This window comes from Parus major, chromosome Z, assembly GCF_001522545.3.
Source record: "Parus major isolate Abel chromosome Z, Parus_major1.1, whole genome shotgun sequence".
Taxonomy (NCBI): domain Eukaryota; kingdom Metazoa; phylum Chordata; class Aves; order Passeriformes; family Paridae; genus Parus; species Parus major.
This window is the reverse complement of record NC_031799.1, coordinates 68,216,185-68,234,444: the sequence shown is the minus strand read 5'-3', so window position 1 is coordinate 68,234,444 and position 18,260 is coordinate 68,216,185. Positions and strand designations below refer to the sequence as shown.

The 18,260-nt window shown below is 39.9% G+C and overlaps 1 protein-coding gene across 1 annotated transcript in view; it reads right to left on the bottom strand.

The window, feature by feature from the left end:
• Positions 1-11,449: 11,449 nt before the first annotated feature.
• WDR36 (WD repeat domain 36) overlaps positions 11,450-18,260 on the bottom strand; it is a 29,099-nt gene continuing 22,288 nt past the window's right edge. The window contains exons 18-23 of the mRNA XM_015615173.3: positions 17,989-18,086; positions 16,986-17,128; positions 16,524-16,640; positions 16,215-16,296; positions 13,853-14,040; positions 11,450-12,515 (exon numbers count right to left, since the gene is read on the bottom strand). Of these exons, the coding sequence (XP_015470659.1) occupies positions 12,366-12,515; positions 13,853-14,040; positions 16,215-16,296; positions 16,524-16,640; positions 16,986-17,128; positions 17,989-18,086 (778 nt within the window). The 3' untranslated portion in view covers positions 11,450-12,365. The remainder of the gene's footprint in view (positions 12,516-13,852; positions 14,041-16,214; positions 16,297-16,523; positions 16,641-16,985; positions 17,129-17,988; positions 18,087-18,260) is intronic.

The window sequence follows — 18,260 nt, the reverse complement described above, 5'->3', positions numbered from 1 at the left end:
ATTTGTGTGTACAGAGCATCAAGGCAGAGCCACAAGCAGAGCTGCCTGAAGCTCAGAGTGCCATCGTGGCAGTGAAGAGGAGGCAACAGGAAGACATAAGAGACATCCAAGAGAAGATGAATGTCTATAGGCAGAAGGGCAAACAACAAAACCAGGAGAGTGAAAGAGTGGCAGCCACTCCATTCACAAAACTTCCACTCTCTTGTTTTTTACAAAACATCAAGGAAAAGCTGCAAGCCCGGCTGCATGAAACCAAAGCTAGGTTCAATGCAAAGGAGAAGAAGCTGCTGGAAGAAATGAAAACCATCAGAGAGAAATTTTGTCCCCTCCCTCAGACTCTACAGAAGCAAGTGAGTGAAACAGCAATAGACACTGCAGTCACCAGTCTGGTGTTTTCTGCCCTTCTCACCTTTCCAGTGCAGAGCATAGAGGGGTAGTGGGATGCCTCTGAGTGCCATCCTGCTGTAGTGTCTATCTCAGGGGTGCCGCTCAACAGCAGCAGCTGAACGTGAGCCAGCTTGGGCCCAGGTGGCCAAGAAGGCCTGGGCCATGCTGGCCGTGTGTGAGCAATAGTGGGGCGGCAGGAGCAGGGCACTGAGCATCCCCCTGTGCTGGGCAGCGCCGCGGCCGCAGCTGGAGTGCTGTGTCCAGTCCTGGGCCCCTCTGACCAGAAAGTCATTGAGGGGCTGGAGCGTGTCCAGAGAAGGACAAGGGCACCGGGGAAGGCTATAGAGGACAGGTGCAATGAGGAGTTGCTGGGGGAGCTTTGGCCGTCAGAACTTGAGGGTCATGAGGGACCTTCAGCATCCCCTGACTGTATGAAATTATTTTAGATAGTAGAGCTACTGAGATTATTTCCTTTTTTCATTCCTTTGTTGTTTTTTAGGCAGTGAAGACCTGTTTATTTTTTACTTTTCCACCCAACTAAGATGCCTTTGCTGAATATTTCTTGCCTTTTCTGGTACTGGAAAGGGTTCTGATATAATTTTGATTTTCCTGGTCACAGTTGTGAACAATGGAGTAGTTTAGCAGAACACTTCCTTTGAGGCTGGGATTTTGGTGCAGAATGAGCTGTTCTTGTTCTTGGCCAATTGTAGGCACTTGCACTTTACTTTTTGATTAACAGTGTCCGTGTCTTTGGCAGCTCTCATTCCAGCCACTGGCATGGGAGCTGTATGTGTTGTGTTTGGGAACTGGGCAGGTAATCAGTGTCCTTGCACTCCAGCTGGTTCTCAGAGGTCAGTGGAACTGGGAGGGGCTGGGCTTTGTTTCTGGTTACAGCCGCTTTAGGCACCATCAGTGTGGTTAGTCCAAGAGAAGAACTTGTCTGAGCACAGATGGACAAAGACTGCAGTTCCCAGAGCAGTGCTCTGGGTCTGATCACAATCTGTAAGAACCAGCATGCTCCAGATTCCCCAAGAGTGTGATTTATTGAAGCTACAGGAGAGCAAGTTCAGCACTGCTGCTGATGGGGGCACTGGCTACTGAGTGTTGATGTGTGTAGGGACAGAAAGGATAGTAAAGGCAGTTTATCTGTAATAATCAGATCTCTGTATCTGAGATCTATCATCCATCTATCTATCTGAGATCTATCTGAGTGGGGTCATAAGGATGGGTTATGTCAAGATTATTGGTAACATCTATAATGATCTGTGCCTCCAGGATTTCCTTCACCAACATATGAAGACGATAAATAAGCTGAGGAATGAGTATCTAAGTTGTTCTATGGTTCTGCTTGGAAAAAATTTATTATATTTTCAAAGCTTTTCCTTAGAGCTTGAAAAGAAAAGGCATTCAATGAAGAACAGCACCTCCTCAGTTATGTCAAAATACATATTTACATATGTATGATATAATCAAGAGTTATTCTTTAAACACCAGGTACTGGGCTCAGTTAAAAAACATTCTCATATGCATGAAGTAGAGAATCTAACATGGAAAGCCATGGTAAAACATTAGTCCATAACATTTTCAGCATCATTATCCCATAGGATTAAAATTTATGTCATTATTTCATTCCTAATAGTTCTCTGATGTTTTTCCTTTCATTTTGACAATTTCAGTACTTTCTTTACAAAGTAGATTATTAAACAGTTATAAATTAGGTTTAAAAATTGCCCAAGCTCACAGAAATGGATACTTTAATGCAAAAATAATTTGTACCTCAACCTTCTGTTTAGAAAGACAAATCTGTTCAGGTCTTGACAACCCCTAGAAACACTCAGTATATCTCACTAATTGGATTCTGTTGAGAAAAAATCAGTACATTTTCCACTTACCAAGTTAGTACTTTGCCAGTATCTTTGTATTTTTCCACTACATAATTTCTTTCTGTTGCCCTTTAAGATCTCAACACTGGCAATCACAATAGACAGACTTGAATCCCAGTTTATATAATCAGAAAGGCAGAATTACAGATTTGGGCCTTCCTCCTGGGTTTATGAGGAAATCATTCTGTTTGGTCCTGCAAAGGTGGCCAGGATTGCAACTTGCATGTGATATTCTCAATGTTTAACATTAGCCACTTGGGGCCACTTTTGGAACCTGTGACTGTCTAAGCAGAAGTGCCTTAGGAATAATCTTAGGCATAAAGGTAACATCTTGCAGGCAATTCGCTCTAAGGGCAAAGGGTGTTTCTACAGCACAGCCACAATGCTCCCACAGCTAAAATGGAAAGAGGAGAAATGTGAATGTTTGTCTCTACTCATTTCAGCTTTCAGCTTTCAGCAATTAGACCCTTGCTTCCCTGCAGGGCCCTCTTGTGCAAAATGATGTTTTTTACTTTTCTCCTCCAAGCAGGTTTTTTTTTTTTTTTTTCAACTCCTGTGATATTCAGGCAATTTTTCATTAATTATTGAGAGAGATGCTGCAACAGGGACAGCATCTCTAGAGAGAACATTCTCTCCTGGGTCAAGTACCACTGTACTGGTGCCCATTCTCTTCCTGAGGACAGACAACCTTTCCTACTTCTGATTGCACAGATTCTTTAAATCACTTCATGCAATTTTCCTGAGAAATTAGATTTAATTGCAGTAAGCACCCAGTTCCTGAAGATGCATCACAGTCTGTTTCTGTGCTGTCTTCTTGTCTCCAAGCCTAAGCAGCAGTGTCTTGTTCTAGAAATATATTTCTAGAATGTTCACACTAAGAAAACTGCACTTTAAACCTCTTTCTCAGCTGGCTAGGTGTTTTTGCAGTCTCTTTTCACAGTGTTTCTTGGACCTCTCACCATTCCCAGAGTAAGTGCCTTGTACCTTGATGTGGTGCTGGAGGAAGTTTGCTGGCCAGCCCTCACCTGTGTGGCCAGTCGGACTCTAAATAGTACGAGTGGTGGTAGAGCAGGACTGCTCAGCTCTGCAGTGGCAAATCTGCTCTCTGTGGCACAGGCTGGCAAGTGTCCAGGATCAGGATGACAACCAGGGAAGGGTCTTTTGTATGGTTTCCAAACTACTTTTATTTCTCAGGGGGTCCAGGGACAGAAGACAACCAGAGTGTGCAGGGACTTAAATACAAGGGAGATTCAAGGGGAGGGTACAAAATTCTAACCAACAGGGAGGACTTAGGGGAGGAGCAGAAGGCGGGGTTACATAATACATAAACCAATGGAGAACACAAGGGGAGGAGAGTGGGGCACATGGTCCAATGGGGCTCGGAGGAATAGGGGAATTCCAAACGGGGCGGTCCAGGCAGGGGGTTGGCACAAGGGAGGATTGACAACTTAATGGGCGGGGGAACAGGGAACATTCGGGAACAAGGGGCAGGTGTCTGGGAAGATGGATAGCTAGGAGGGAGGGTACAACTTGGGCCAAACCAACAAAGCAGGGGGGGAAACAGAACAAACCGTTGTAAAGGAAAATTCAACCTTTTAAAAAGAAAACATACTACAACAGTACCCCAGGAAGAGTCTTTGCTCAAGCACATATTGTGTTACCAAATGGTTATGAAATAATCAGGCTGAGGAAGCTATTGTAAAAAGAAGATCTATAGCTGCAGCAGGAGACATGATACAGTGGTGATACACAAAATTGAAGCCTCCATGGATAAAAGGCAAGAACTTATAAACCAGCCAAGAGTATTGTGGCACACACCAATTTTATAATAATTTTTTATCGGCCATTCACTTGAAATATTTTCAACTCATTTGCCAGTCAAATTCTTCTGCACCTCAGTACAAATCTCTTGAATGCCATTAGCATTATTCAACATTCTGCATCTAATTTATTAAGCTTCTTTGCTATGGGATATTAAACAAAATAATCATGCATTAGGCATAATTAGAATGTGACTAGATTAATTTCTGTAATGCTGATTATAACAGATAACTGCAAAAGTAATTCACACTTCTGTGCTGCAGAACCAATATGATGCTTAAGTCAGCTCGCAGTATATAAGGTACATGGTACATAGACTGCCATGAAGAAGCACCATAATTTGCAAAATATTAACTGAATGCATGTCTGTTGACTTTCAGAGTAGCAATTTAGAATGTTTCATGATAGACTATGATAATGTAATCACAGATTGCTGTAATTGCACTAAATTTATCATTAAATTCATGGCTTTTCCTTTGTGCACCCATCTAGAAGGCAAACACCTGAGGCAAGCATGAATTGCCCTCATGACTCTCTGCTAGTTGTTCATAATCTTTCCCTTTGTGCACGAAAGATGGATCCCAAAAGCACATGCAGCACCTGCTCCATGATTGTTCTGGAGAATGAGGAAAGTTTGATGAACCAAGAGTTCCCTGCATCCTCCACTTCACCATTAAAAATGGGCACAACAGCCTCAACCCAGCTGTCAGGGACCTCGTCGATGCCAGTGCTGTGACAGGCAGTGTAGGCAACGCTGTCACATTGGACAGCATGTGTGCACAAGTCCTCTGCAGCCCCATGGTTATAAGGTGAATTCAGAGCTCTGCACTCTGAAGTTTCAAACCCATTTCTCCCCCATTGTTAGCTACTCCCTCAGAGAGGATGCTGGTACACACTGAAAATGGAAGCAGGCTTTGCCTGTGGAGACTGAAGCAGAAAAAAAAATAAAAATATATCAAGTATTTCTGCCCTTTCCATATGCACCAGTGGGTTGTCATCCTCACCCACCAACACAAAGGGAGCTGCAGGGATTTCTGTACAGATGGTGCTGTTTACTCTAGCACCATGAATAAACCATCTCAATTAAGCATTGATGTAAGCACTGCTGAAATAGCTTACATTTGTCTTGATTCTGTTGAAAAGTAATTCTTCAAAGAGAACTGGGCAGTCATCCCTCACCCTTTCATCAACCCAAAGAAATGGGCAAACACAAAAGTTAATCACAAATGTAAAGAACAACCAGCTGCACAACCCTGTGTGCTCAAACCTGATGTTCAACAAAATATGTAACCTGACACACTCTGAGAACATATTTACCTGGCTTTTAACTCTTGCTCCACAGGACAAGAAGGGACACGTTGCATTTCAACAGGCTGGTGACTTTTCAGTTCCAGCCATGACAAAGATGGAACATTTCTAGAAGCAGCAGGAACATCACTGGTTATAAGAAAATAATGTCATGGCTATGTTTTCCAGTGAGCTATACTTTAAAAATCCATTTGTTGAATCTGAACAACCCTCCAAGACTGTTTGGAGTGCTAATGGATGGGATGAGTTGCTAAATTAATGTCTCATTCTGAGACAAACATTGGGAAACTTGAGAGACAGTAAGTGATAGATCATCAGCTGTGTAGCTGTAATGCAACTATCAGCTTGGCTACAGGCTAACAAGAAAGGGTGAAAGAATCCTCTGGACTTAAGTAGGTGAGTTTTATTTCCATAGTCTTTACAGAAATAGAAACTGAGTGAGGATTCTACAAGTATTTCATTCTACTTTATTCTATGAGTGATTTCAGGTAACTGCAAAACACCAAGATTGTCTGATCCTTCAGTCTGAGGATCCTTAAAGCACTCATAATCTCTAACAGTCATAGAGCCAGCACTTCTTTTAGCACACTGGATAGTCAGGGAAGCAGCATGTAATTCCACTTGGCCACATAAACCGTTTCACAAACCAGCAGTGCACACATCAGAGGAAAGTCATTTTTCAGAGACTGCTACTAAACAGCAAAGCTCTGTGATGTGCAACAAGCATCAGAGAGCTCATTTAATCCTTCTGGGGAACACAGAATCATAGAGTAGAACATATAATAGCCAGGGTAGAAAAATCTTAGTTACTTGATTTTTCATTTTGTTTTCCTGAATTCATCACTGCTTCACAAAAAGAAAAGCACAGGGCTTAAGGACATTTAATGACAGCATTTTGGTCTCCTCTAACACGTGCTGCAAACACATCAACAAGTAAAGGATGCCAATCCTTGCACTGATGTCAAATAAGACACTGATTGGATTCCTCATCCCTAAAATGGTAAGTTATTTTTATTGAAAGATAGCTTTTCATAAAACAAATATTTCTAAAGATACAAATGGTGATGTGCTGAGAAGATTGATGTACAGTACTCAAGAAACATCAGCTGATGCCAACAGACAACACAGGAAACTACTTATATAATGGTGATAATTAAACAATACTAAACTCATTCAACACAGCTCATTAACAGAGTTCAAATATGCCAACAAATACCCTGCCTTTTCCAACTCCCAGAATGCAAATGAGTATCTTCCCGTTTCCTTACTACAAGGACTTTAACACTTGCAGTATGACAACTTGCACAGATATGAGATCTTTCTAAGATTTTTCTTGAAGAAGTAAGAGTTGAATTTGAAATGTACAAAATGCTGGAGAGCTTCAACTGAGAGGTCTACACTGACTGCTGAACAATGTAGTCAATGTAAACACTGCTACCCTTTTACTCTCTCTTCATGTTTGCATGCATCTCCTCATAATACCTCTATTTTTATTTGAATGAAAAAGGAAAAGCAAAGACCACTAAGACTGAAGGCTTCTTACAGTTCAGAGAAGAGCGAAGTTCACTGTGCAGCATCTGAATCCTCTCAGTAGCAAATTCAGGTAGCAAGGTCCTCCTACCTGGCTTAATGTCAAAACAACCATGAGTACCAAATCTGTTTGGAAAAAATAACAGTCAAAAGAAAATAGTGGAAGTACAGAGACCTAACTTGACAGGACTGCTGTGTGCAGCAGTTGCTAAGAGCAGCAGCTGCACTCAGGAACAAAAAGAGCCGAGAAAATCATGGTGAAGAGGAAGCACAGGAACAGAGGCAGGCACAGGCTTGAGAGGAAGCTGGAAGGAGTGCTGTGACACACAACGTGGAGAATTTTAACAGCAAGCTGCTACTCAGAGCTAGATTAAAATGGCCTTGGCATTGTGTAAGAATGGTAAAATCCCCAGTAGCTGCCCTGCTTGGAAGAAAACCTAGTTAGCAACTATAGCCCTTCATTCATCTAGAATTTTTTCCACATCCTATATTCCATATGCCATTACAAAAACACCATGCTAAAAGAGTTCCTATGGGCATCACAAGGCCCAAATTATCAAATTCAGTTTCATGTGTGCTACCACTTGTAATCAACAAAATACTGTCCTTGATGTCCAGGTGAAGGAATAACACAGAAAGTAGCAGGTGAAATATCTACTTCCATCCACTAGCTGGAGGAAAGTTTTTTATTTCTGAAGAGATTTTTTTATTAATGGACAGTTGTTCATCATTTTGATGTGGGGTAAAAAGGACAAAATAAAAGGCCAAGAACATGAAGCAATCAGAACTACTGGTGGAAGACTCTACAGCTCTTCTAATAGTAAAACACCCCTGAAATAGAAATGATGAGTAGAAATGCTGAGAAAGACATAAGAATAAAGAAGGTGAGCTATCACACCCATCTAAATACTATATTCTCAGGGAAGTTATTGAATGTTCCAGGTGGACTTAAAACATTTATGTGTATGATATAACAAACTGCATTAAACACATTTAATTAGGTCATACAGACTGCAAACATCATATCAACTCTGTTATACATACATTGTTCACAAAAATTACTCTGATGTTTCTGTTTTAAGAAAAACACAGCCTGTTTGGCAGAGCTTTTTCTTATAACTTCAAGCCGACCATGAAAACAGAAGGGGAAAAACCCCTACTCTACAATCCTTAAAAGTTTTGTAGACAAATCTTGTACATACAGATTTAAACATCTGTGCCCAGAAAGGGTTCTTGGATGTTGTCTACGTTTGGAAGACAGGTGTTTGGTAGGGAAGAGCCTCCCACAAAATGAAAATTTAGACCCCTCCCTCTGAATTACTATAAATTTGAAATCAAGGGGCTCTCAGGCAGAGATCTGGGGATAGGAATAACAGTTCTTTACTAGTATAACCAGGCAAAAAACAACAATAACTACAGCAATAACAAGAAAACAGAAACAGGGACCCCGTGACAGCTTTCTCGGCTGAGACGGGAAGGAATGGAAGAGAGGCTTTGTTTCACAAACCCCTCGGGCAGTCAGTCCCGGTGCTCCTGCAGGGCTCCGAGGAACAGTCGGCTGGAACAGCAGGGGATGAGCTGAGATCCTGGGCCGGTGGCTGAGGTGGATCAGCAGCTTTGTGGTGGTGCCTGGCACTGCCACACGTCCCGGCAGGACAGGGGGTGCGAGGCCCACATACAAAGAAAGAAAGAAAGAAGAAGAAGCAGCAGCAGCTCCATCTGGGTGATGGTGAATTCCCTTCCCCAAACCACAACAACTCCCAGCGAGTTTTCTGCTCTGAAGCTGAAGAAACCAGCCAGCCCCCACCTGCCCCCCTGCTCTTTCCTGCCCCTCTTCCCCACTGGGCCCAGCCGAACTCTTCATGTTTCTCAACCACCCAACAAGTACCAGCAGATCTTGCCACTAATGGGCAAAAATTCCACAGGTGAGACAGAACAAAAAGGAGACACCCAACCCCCTAAGAGATGTCAGTGGAAAAGCAGACGTGCACTCAGCAAAATAAAGTATGTCTTTCATGAAGAGAAACCCTTTCACCACTGCTCTAAGGCAAAATCAGTGAAGCATGAAGACTAGAGCACAACTGATATTTCTCACATTCAAGGAGGGGCATACAACATTAGAAGATAGCAGGTCTGGAGTATATAAACAGAAATACATTATTCTTGTTAATTAAATTGTAGGCCCCATTACTACAGGATGTTGCGAAGGATAAATGGGTTCTAAAAGAGATTAGATGAAGTCACAGAGAACAAAAGGTCTGTCACAGAACATTAAACACAACTGTCAGCTGGGCCAGAGAGTATGTAATTGCTGTCTGCTGAAAGGTGCTGTGATATGCTTGAGAAAGGATCACTTCAGACACAACCAGGCTGCTATAATACATCTCTTCCTCCAGCTGGAGACAGAATAGTGGGCTTGGCAGACCTTTCCTCTGATCCAAGATGAAAGCTCTTTATCCACTCTTCCTTCTTCCACTGAGGCAGGTCTGCAAATACTGCCTTATTAACCTTTGAACATTTTGTCTTTTTTTCAATAAATTATTCTGTAAGATCTTCTAAAGGAGTTACAGTAATGCCTGCAAGCTGAGAGGTTCATTATATATTACACTGACATTTAAGGGATTTTGGACAACTTCAGATCAATCCAATAAATTGGGAGCAATGGGTTGTCAAAAACCTTATCACTAGAAATTAATAATTCTGTGGTACAAAGGATTTTCTTGAATCTCAGTAGCAAACTTCATAAGAAACCTCATGTGTACATGATGGCTTTAGACTCAAGGACAGTAGGTTCAGATTGGATATTAACAGGAAATTCTTCCCTGTGACAATGGTGAGATACCGTAAGAGGTTACCAGGAGAAGCTGCGGATGCCCCATCCCTGGAAGTGTCCAGTCAGGTTAGAAGGGGCCCTGAGCCAGCTGGTCTAGTGAAAAGTGTTCCTGCCCATAGCAGGGGGTTGCAAGTGGATGATCTTTATGGTCCCTTTCAACCCAATCCCTTCTGCTGTTGTATGGCAGCAGATAATTTGTTCCAGTACACGACTAAAAGGGATTCTACAATGTGATGGCATTAAAGAAAACAACCAGCTATACAGTACAACTGACCCTCATTATTGCTTCAGTCTTCTATCAAATGCAATGAATCATCTTTTAAGTTCACTCATTGAAGTTGCACGTATCTCTATTAATTACTCTGTTGGTTTGTGTTAAGTAGCTTGAGCATGTGAAATAGAGCAAAAGCCTTGTTCAGGAGATTCTTCTGCTGGGAGGAAATACTCTCAAACAGCAAAGTTAATTTCACTCATGAGGTCCCAGACAATGCCCAAACCTTATGGTTTGAAACCTAAATCTCAATTTGTAAAAAATCCCATCTGATTTAATTTAAAATTCCTCAAAACACAGCTTTATTTCCAGTAATCTTTCCTCCTTAAGAAAAGAAACAATTTCTATATGAAACTGCCTCACAAAACACTGTTTTTGTTTGTTTAGTTTGGTACTTGGCTTTTTAGGATTCTTCTGAAGTTCAATTCTTATGTCACAGTCCTAGGCTGGAGCCAGGTTGTTGGGAAGGTAGAATTAGAAAGAAATTATAAATATGACTTTGTAGCCAGAAAGGCTAAGGAAGAAATACAAATGAAAGCACGGTTTGAATAATTCAAAGAAACCGGGCTGGTATGCCAGAACACATTCTTTCCTGCAATAAAACCAAGCTGAGACCCCTCATCCCAGCCTTATAAGGAAAGGTCTGAAGGACCCTGAGATAACGAAAAATATGCAAAAATAGCGATTTCTATAGGTTGCACACAAATGTTACTGTATTAGTATACTTAGAAAGATTGGTCAGTGAAAGAATAGAATATTCGTATGTATAGATTATATAAGTAATTGTAAAAGAGAGTTCGCTCTCTTGGTCTCTCTTGGTCTCTCTTAACTCTTAGTTCTTTTGTTTTCTCTTGTTTCTCTTACTACGTTCTCTTGCTGCTCTTTCCTGCTCTTCTTTATCTCTTTTTCCCCAGCTCTCTCACTTCTGTTCTGTTACTCTCTTTCATAGAAATCTTAAGTCTTAAACTCATGTATTCGTATCTTACCCTCTTTTGTATTGTTCTCCCTGAGCCCACTTTGAGCTCTATCTGCTGGCTCACAGCAGGCTTTCTCTCTCTATCCCACACCCTGAAATAAACTTCTAACACCTAACTCGATTATAGAGATCTTTGTCGTGTCTCTGACCGTCCCCAGAAAGCGTCTCCTACACAAGGTCCAACAGAAATCACTGATGGTTGTGTGACAAATAGCAGGGTTTATTGTTCAGAGCCTTTTAGAGGGGGTTCACAATGCCTGCACTTGGACAATTTGAGTGGCTGGGGTCTTTGCACTGCCCAGCTCCTCGGCTAATGTTATGTCTGCATTCAGGATGGAATGGGATTGGCTGGGGTGCCCGCTTTGAGTTCAAATCCATCCTATCGTTGTTCACCCGAGGACTTGTTTATTCCTTTTCTAGAATGAACTAGGCAAGCCAAATTAAGTTTTGTATTTATTGCTAAATTTATATAACCAGCTACAGACCAGCTGTGCTGTGACATTCAATCATTTTTAGTGCAGCTGGAAATCTTCGCCTTCAGAAACAGATGTCAGCAAAAGAGGGAAGACAACTGATTTTACAAACATCATAAGAAAAGTGCTCTAATTGCAGAGGAACACAATTTTTGGATTAATTTGCTTTAAACTAATGTTAATAAAGTGTTAACAATTAAAACAAAAGACTTTTTGTTTTATTTTTGCATCAACAATGACTTTATTAAGAACAATACAGTTTTTGGTCTCCTGCACAGAAGTTAGCATCCCCACTACTCTTTTTCCCCACGAGTCATTTCTTCATTGTGAACTACATTTTATGTAGCCATAGAATCAGAGAATCATTGAAAGGCTTGGGTTGGAAGGAACTTGAAAGATCATGTACTTTCAATCCCCTGCCATGGGCAGGGGCACCTTCCACAAGGCCAGGTTGCTCAGGGCCTTGAATCCAAATGTCTGTCCATTGACAGAACAGACCAACACAACAAATACTTTAGCTGCACACAGAAATCTTTTCTCCAACTGAAGTGAACAAAAATAGGGGCAGTTCTGCATGTTTTAAAATATCTGCCATATGTAGATGTATAAAATACAGCACCAGAAGAAGCACTGGAATAGGATGGTGGAATCACTATCCCTGGAAGTATTAAAAAAACCAAACCAGACAGTCTGGCACTTAGTGATATGGCTTAGGGGACAGGGTGGTAGCTATTAGAAGGCTGTCTTGATGTCTTGGAGGTCTTTTCCAACCTTAATGATTCTATGATCCAAGACCCAGTATGATTTTTGGAATTCGGTATTTTTGGTTAAATTATACTATTACTCTGAGGGAAATCTTATGCAGACAAAACCCTGAAGTATTTTACAGCAAAGCACTTTTCATATATGTTAAAATACACAGGCTCTGATTGAAGAGTGCCCTCAAGTGAATCCAAGTTTCCCCAAGTTGCACTGACAATTTGGATAATTCTTCCAAGAGTTTTGGCTCTGATGAGAGAATCTTAAGATGTAACTGAAAATGAAAACAAGAAGTTAGTGAAACAAATACAGATAAAAAATTTAAAATACATTTTCCCCCATTCAATTCCAACACTTTGCTTTCAGGAAATGTCCCAAATAAGAAAAAGACACTTTTCCTTCAATTAATTTCCACTATTTAATACTGCCTCCTTTTTGCTAGCCTTTACAAGCCATTTTTCATGTACTAGATGGGATAAGGCAACAAAATGTCTTAAATACATGATATTTTTATTAGATCCTCTTCTGGCAAGGTTGCTGAACCTATTCTCATCACACACTTCCCTAGAGGGTAACTTTCTCCACTTTCTGACCTGCATCACAAATTCCTCTTTAGGCTAGAAAGGCTAGACAGATGTGCTAAGGTCAATCAGGATTATCATTTTAATTATCCATGTTGCACACAACAAGAAGAATGATGCCAGGACACACTACAGTGGTAGAGGTGGATGAGGTCTGCTTATGTGACAAACAGCAACCTTGTTAGAGCAGAAGGAAGAGAAACCTTCTGACCTTGCAGCAACTATTACTGCTTAATAGATGCAATATTTATTTTCCAGGCTACAATTTAAGTCTAGGAGCCTTGATATTGAGCTTTAGTCTGTAAGACAGTAGGTTCAATCTGGATATTAGACAAAATTCTTTACTGTGAATGTGGTGAAGCACTGGAACAGGCTACCCAGAGAATTTTAACAATGTTTTCCAAGTAAACTGTTATTAATTGCTTTCACATGATTTCATAAATCAGAGCATCTTAAGCACTTGTACATCAGAAGGGTGTCAATCTTCTGCAGGCCACTTTTTGTCTCTAGAGTAACTGTTACCATTATTCAGTAGAATAACTTTTTAACTTACACATGCCCTGGCAGGAATTCATTAGCTCTGCCATACTCAACAGGTAACACAAGAAAGGCAGCCCACTGACATAGAAAGTAGGTTAGGCTTGCAATGTCTAGTGATAAATCCATCAAAATATCTAATTTACTTCCCAACCATTGAGTATCTTTGCTTGTTTAAGACATACCTTAGTTTAACAATTAACAACCACTTAGAAGTTAGGCATGTTACAAAAAAATAGAACCAGTTCTAAGTAAGGAATAGTAGAACAAAACCTGTCTGGCAGGGTCCTCTTCACAACATCTTTTGTTTTGCAAGTTTTTCTTGACGGTCATGAAATGAGTTGCCAAACCATCCAATGCATTTAGTTAGACATTTTAAAGCATTCTCAACAAAAAATCCCTTCAGATAATTCAAGAAGACAATTTATACTTTTTTACTGCATAACCATTATTTTAAATACAACTAACATAAATTTTATAAGAAAATTGTTACCTTTAAAAATAGTGCCAGGTACGCCTGAGCGAGTTCGAAGTTGTACTTCTTGTTCAGCATCATTCCAATCATTCTGAGAAAGCTCAGCATCACTTCCATTGAGCCACCCCCTTCAGGGGCCAAACCCCGCAGTTCTACCTCAATATTAGATGGCCCCAAGCTTTTCAGTAAGTCAAGTGGAGCTTTATCTGTTAGAACATTGAGGGACACAGTATCAGTAACATCTGCAAAACAGAATCTAACAGATCCTTCATAACACAGGCTTACTCTAAAATTCTTAAACAGTGACCATGAATTTCAAGTTGCTAGTGCTTCCTTACTTTTTTGTTTTCAAATGTCTCTGTCTTGAATTTACTGGCCTACCACATACTAGAAGTACAGATGCACTTTATTTGTAATTGAAAAATACAAGTAATATCTTTGTATTTGTTTCAATTTTCCCCCTCTTCTAAGTTACACAAAATTTCTAATTAGTCACATAACATTGATTAATTAGTCACATTTATTAGTGATTTATTTTTTAGTCATAATTAGTCACATTTCATACCTCTTGGCAGAAAGAATCTACATACTTGAAATTTTGAACCATTAACTGTGAATATACTCTGAAAGACAAAGCACTACTTTTACTAGGCATCTTTACTCTAGTTTACATTAAGCAAAGCTAGAGATTTTCTGATGCATCCAAAAAAATCATTACTTTTGTTAAGTACTTGTCTTATGCTGAAGGGTGATAGGGGAAAATCTTTTCCATAGTAGAAATACATGTAATTTACAAACTTTCTTCCTCTTCATAATTGTTCCTTCTCAGGATTTCTACCATCCTACCTGATCACCTATGAGGATTCCATCCATTTGCTTTAAAAATGAAGCAGCAAAAATGTTTGGTTGCAAATACAACTTTTTCATTTTTAAAATGTATCTGATTACTATTTCTTTTACTAAGGAGTTGCTAAGAAGACCGACTTCATGGTATTACACATTGATTAATATTCCTCAGGTGGTATAAATTGATATTTGATTCTTACAAAAATCTTTAGTTTTTAGTTTTAAATATAACTGATTTTAACAGTATTACACAGATGCATTAAATATGGTTTTTTATGAAATTAAACAAACAAAGCATAGAACGTGCTGTGAAGTTGATACACAAACAACAAGGGAAAGGCTGCAGCTCACTCTATCTGACCTGAGGTATGAAACCCAATTTCCATCCCAACAGTAAACTGGGATGGTTTCCAGCAGGATTCTTTTTATTTGCACAGTCCAGCCACCTTTAGAAGAGATGGCTGCACTCCAGCAAACAAAGAGCCATGCTCCCCATCAGCAGCTTGCCCAGCCAGGATGACCAGGCTCTCTGGATCATGGATGGCTGTGGCACACACCCTGGAGCACACCTGCCTTACAGCACACGTGGTCTGAGGCAGGTACATGTGTCCTCTACCACCATGCATCAGAGTGCACTTGCTCCCTAGTACAGCCTCTGCAAAGGGTTCAAACACTGACCTTTTCTGAGTGGCTCTGAGGCACTTTCATAGAGCACTGTCAATCAAAATACTGAAAACAAGGCATAAGAACACACCCTGTTTGTGACAGGTAAGAAAGTTCTGCACACAAAACGTTTTAAGTGCACTTGAGTAAGCTGGTGATCTCAAGAGAGTTTAAGCAGAAGAATTCCCAACAGAACTGCTTTATGGGCAAGCTACTGTCCATTCACATTTCCAAGTCAGCTGTATTAGCAAACATTTAAAAAATCTGAGTTTCAGTAATTCTGTAGCATCACAAGATAAACATGATAAACAGCTGGTACATTTCACAGGTTAAGTGACTGAATTTCAAAACAAACTGAAATCCAACATCTTATTTTTATATCATTTATTTATTCTTAAGCTTTAAATTATAGGGCAATGAATTAACACTAAGTTTGCTGAATGTCTGGGGAAGCAACCCTTGAAAGGAGAACTTGCTAGGCACATTATGCTTTCCATGTTTCAGTGAATCACCAATCAATGTTCCTTACCAAGTCAATCCCTTCCTTCTTTCCTTCCCTTCCCTAGAAATGATACATAGCATCTATTCTGAGTGATATCATCACAGTTTTCAAAAAAAGTTAATGATCTTAGGAACACAACCTTCTTTCTTCAGAAGTGTTTTTGCCAGAATTGGGTTCCATGCTGCAGACAAGCTGCAGTACCAATGGATTTCTGATTTAGTCTGGCTGTGCATTAATTTTCTTTGCCTTTTATACTGTACTACACATATCCTTTTTCTCACATCTGTTGCAATTCTGACATTAGAAATCACACATATATCAAAATAAAAGCAGCATCAACACTTTTAGTGAAATATTTTGTTAACTTACATTCATTGCTGCTCAGGGCTTCTTCAAGATGAAGGTAGAAATCAGATTTCTGCGCCAGTACCCCAAGATTTACCACCTTTGACTAGACCACAAAAGCACAGCAGCATGTCCATGAATATGCAAACATTTTTACAACTCAATTACATTATTCTTCTACTAAGCGAATAAGACTTTGAGAAATAAAGCAATAATGTAGTGAGTTAAAACTGGTACTTTGAAGCCTAGTGATTTAACCCAACACTAAAAAGCATTTGAGAGGTCTTTTAAAATACACTACATAAACACAATTACATTGATTCTTGTTTTTACCTGTGTATCATTTTCCTCCTCTGGTGGAATGTAGCGGGGTATGAGACCAGGAAGTGTTGGGATGAAGAAAGGTGCCGACTTTGGAACTTTTGGTGGCTCTCTTGGTTTGTTTTTTTTCTGTTAATTAGATATTTGAATTAAAATCATTATCATCATTGTGATCACAGTAAGAGCATTTTATTTGTCAAGAGTTTAATTTTAAAAATACTGTGAAAACTCTAAATACTAACTGAAAAGTAAATAGACAAGTAAAATCTTTTACCACTAATTATGAAGCTACTATTCAGCAGAAAAACAGCCCCTCTCCCAAATCCCAGGAAATGTGAAAAGCACCACATAGACTTCTACTGCAACATCTTGAAAAATACCAGAAAGCAGGATCAAGTTTCATGAATAGGTAATGCATTTCAAAGAAACAGGGTAAATATTATGGATGTTTGCTATTTTTTGCAGTTTCAGTACCTTGATAATATCAAGATTGAGGAGATTTTTCCACCTTGATTCCGGTAACAAGGAAAGGGTCACCAGCTGCTCTCCCAGTTGCTCAGGTGAGACATATTCTATCATTTCATCACATGCCTCTTCATCTCCTGACACATCCATATCTTGCAGAAACAGATATCTTTTATGAACATTCATACTCTATATTCATTTTTTAAAAAAGCAAGCCCAACACTTTTATTTATTTTGCAATGAATAAAAAAAAAAGCTGTGAAAATCCTTGCATTTAAATCCTTGCACCATATTCACTACCTAATCACAACCTCTTCATAGGTGTGACTGAAGTGGCATGTAAAAGTGAAAAAAGTCTCAACAATAAAGCACAACATCCCACAAGAAAAGTTATATTGTCAGTCAATTGTTATAGTGATTTTCCCTTCATTTCCTGTGTGGTCTTGAGCAAACACATCTACTTTCCTTTCTTTTTGTAAAATACTACTTGGCTAAAACACTTAATCTAATAGGCAAGCCTGAAACAACAAAGGAACATAACCCATTAAGAGCCCTTAGCATCTAAACAGGAACTTTACATTTGCTGAAGACACAAAGTATGTTAAAGCTTCAAGCCAGAATCAGGACAAAAACATTAAAAGTTCTGGGATGAATTCCAGTCTCCTGAATTTAAGTATGTGAAGCAAGTATGTGCTTGCTAAAGCAGCCATCATCATGAGGTATGTTCTAGTGGCCAGTAGCTAGGTGTGCTTCTCCTCCAGATGGAGATGTAAATGCAGGCACTCCAAACTTGGGCAGACAAGATCTCCATCTAGAGGACTTCTGAAGCACCATCACTTCTATTAATTTAGCAAAATATTCCACCTAGGCCTTTCTTTCACCGGGCACAGGCACATTCCAGATCAGCTACCCAATTCTCTTGCCAACAAGACAATCACAATGAATCTATGGCATGCGAGCAGAGGGACAAACTGCAAGGGAAAAATAAAATACATTTCCATTTGAGGATTACCTTGCATGGGGCAGGTGCTGGGGAGTGTCACCAAAGATGGTTCATAATCTGCAGGAAGGGGCCGTAATGACACAAGTGAATACAAAGAACGGTTTGACCTGAAAAAATAAGACAGGCATTTTAAAAGCCATCTCCAGATGAATGGGAAAAAGTACTTCAGATATAAATTATACCACAGTCTAATACTGCTGCAGCATGGCAATTCAACAGGCTCTATTCAAGATTAGCTCCCCTCATCTACCAGATAAACAGGAAATTAAGTATGGCAATAG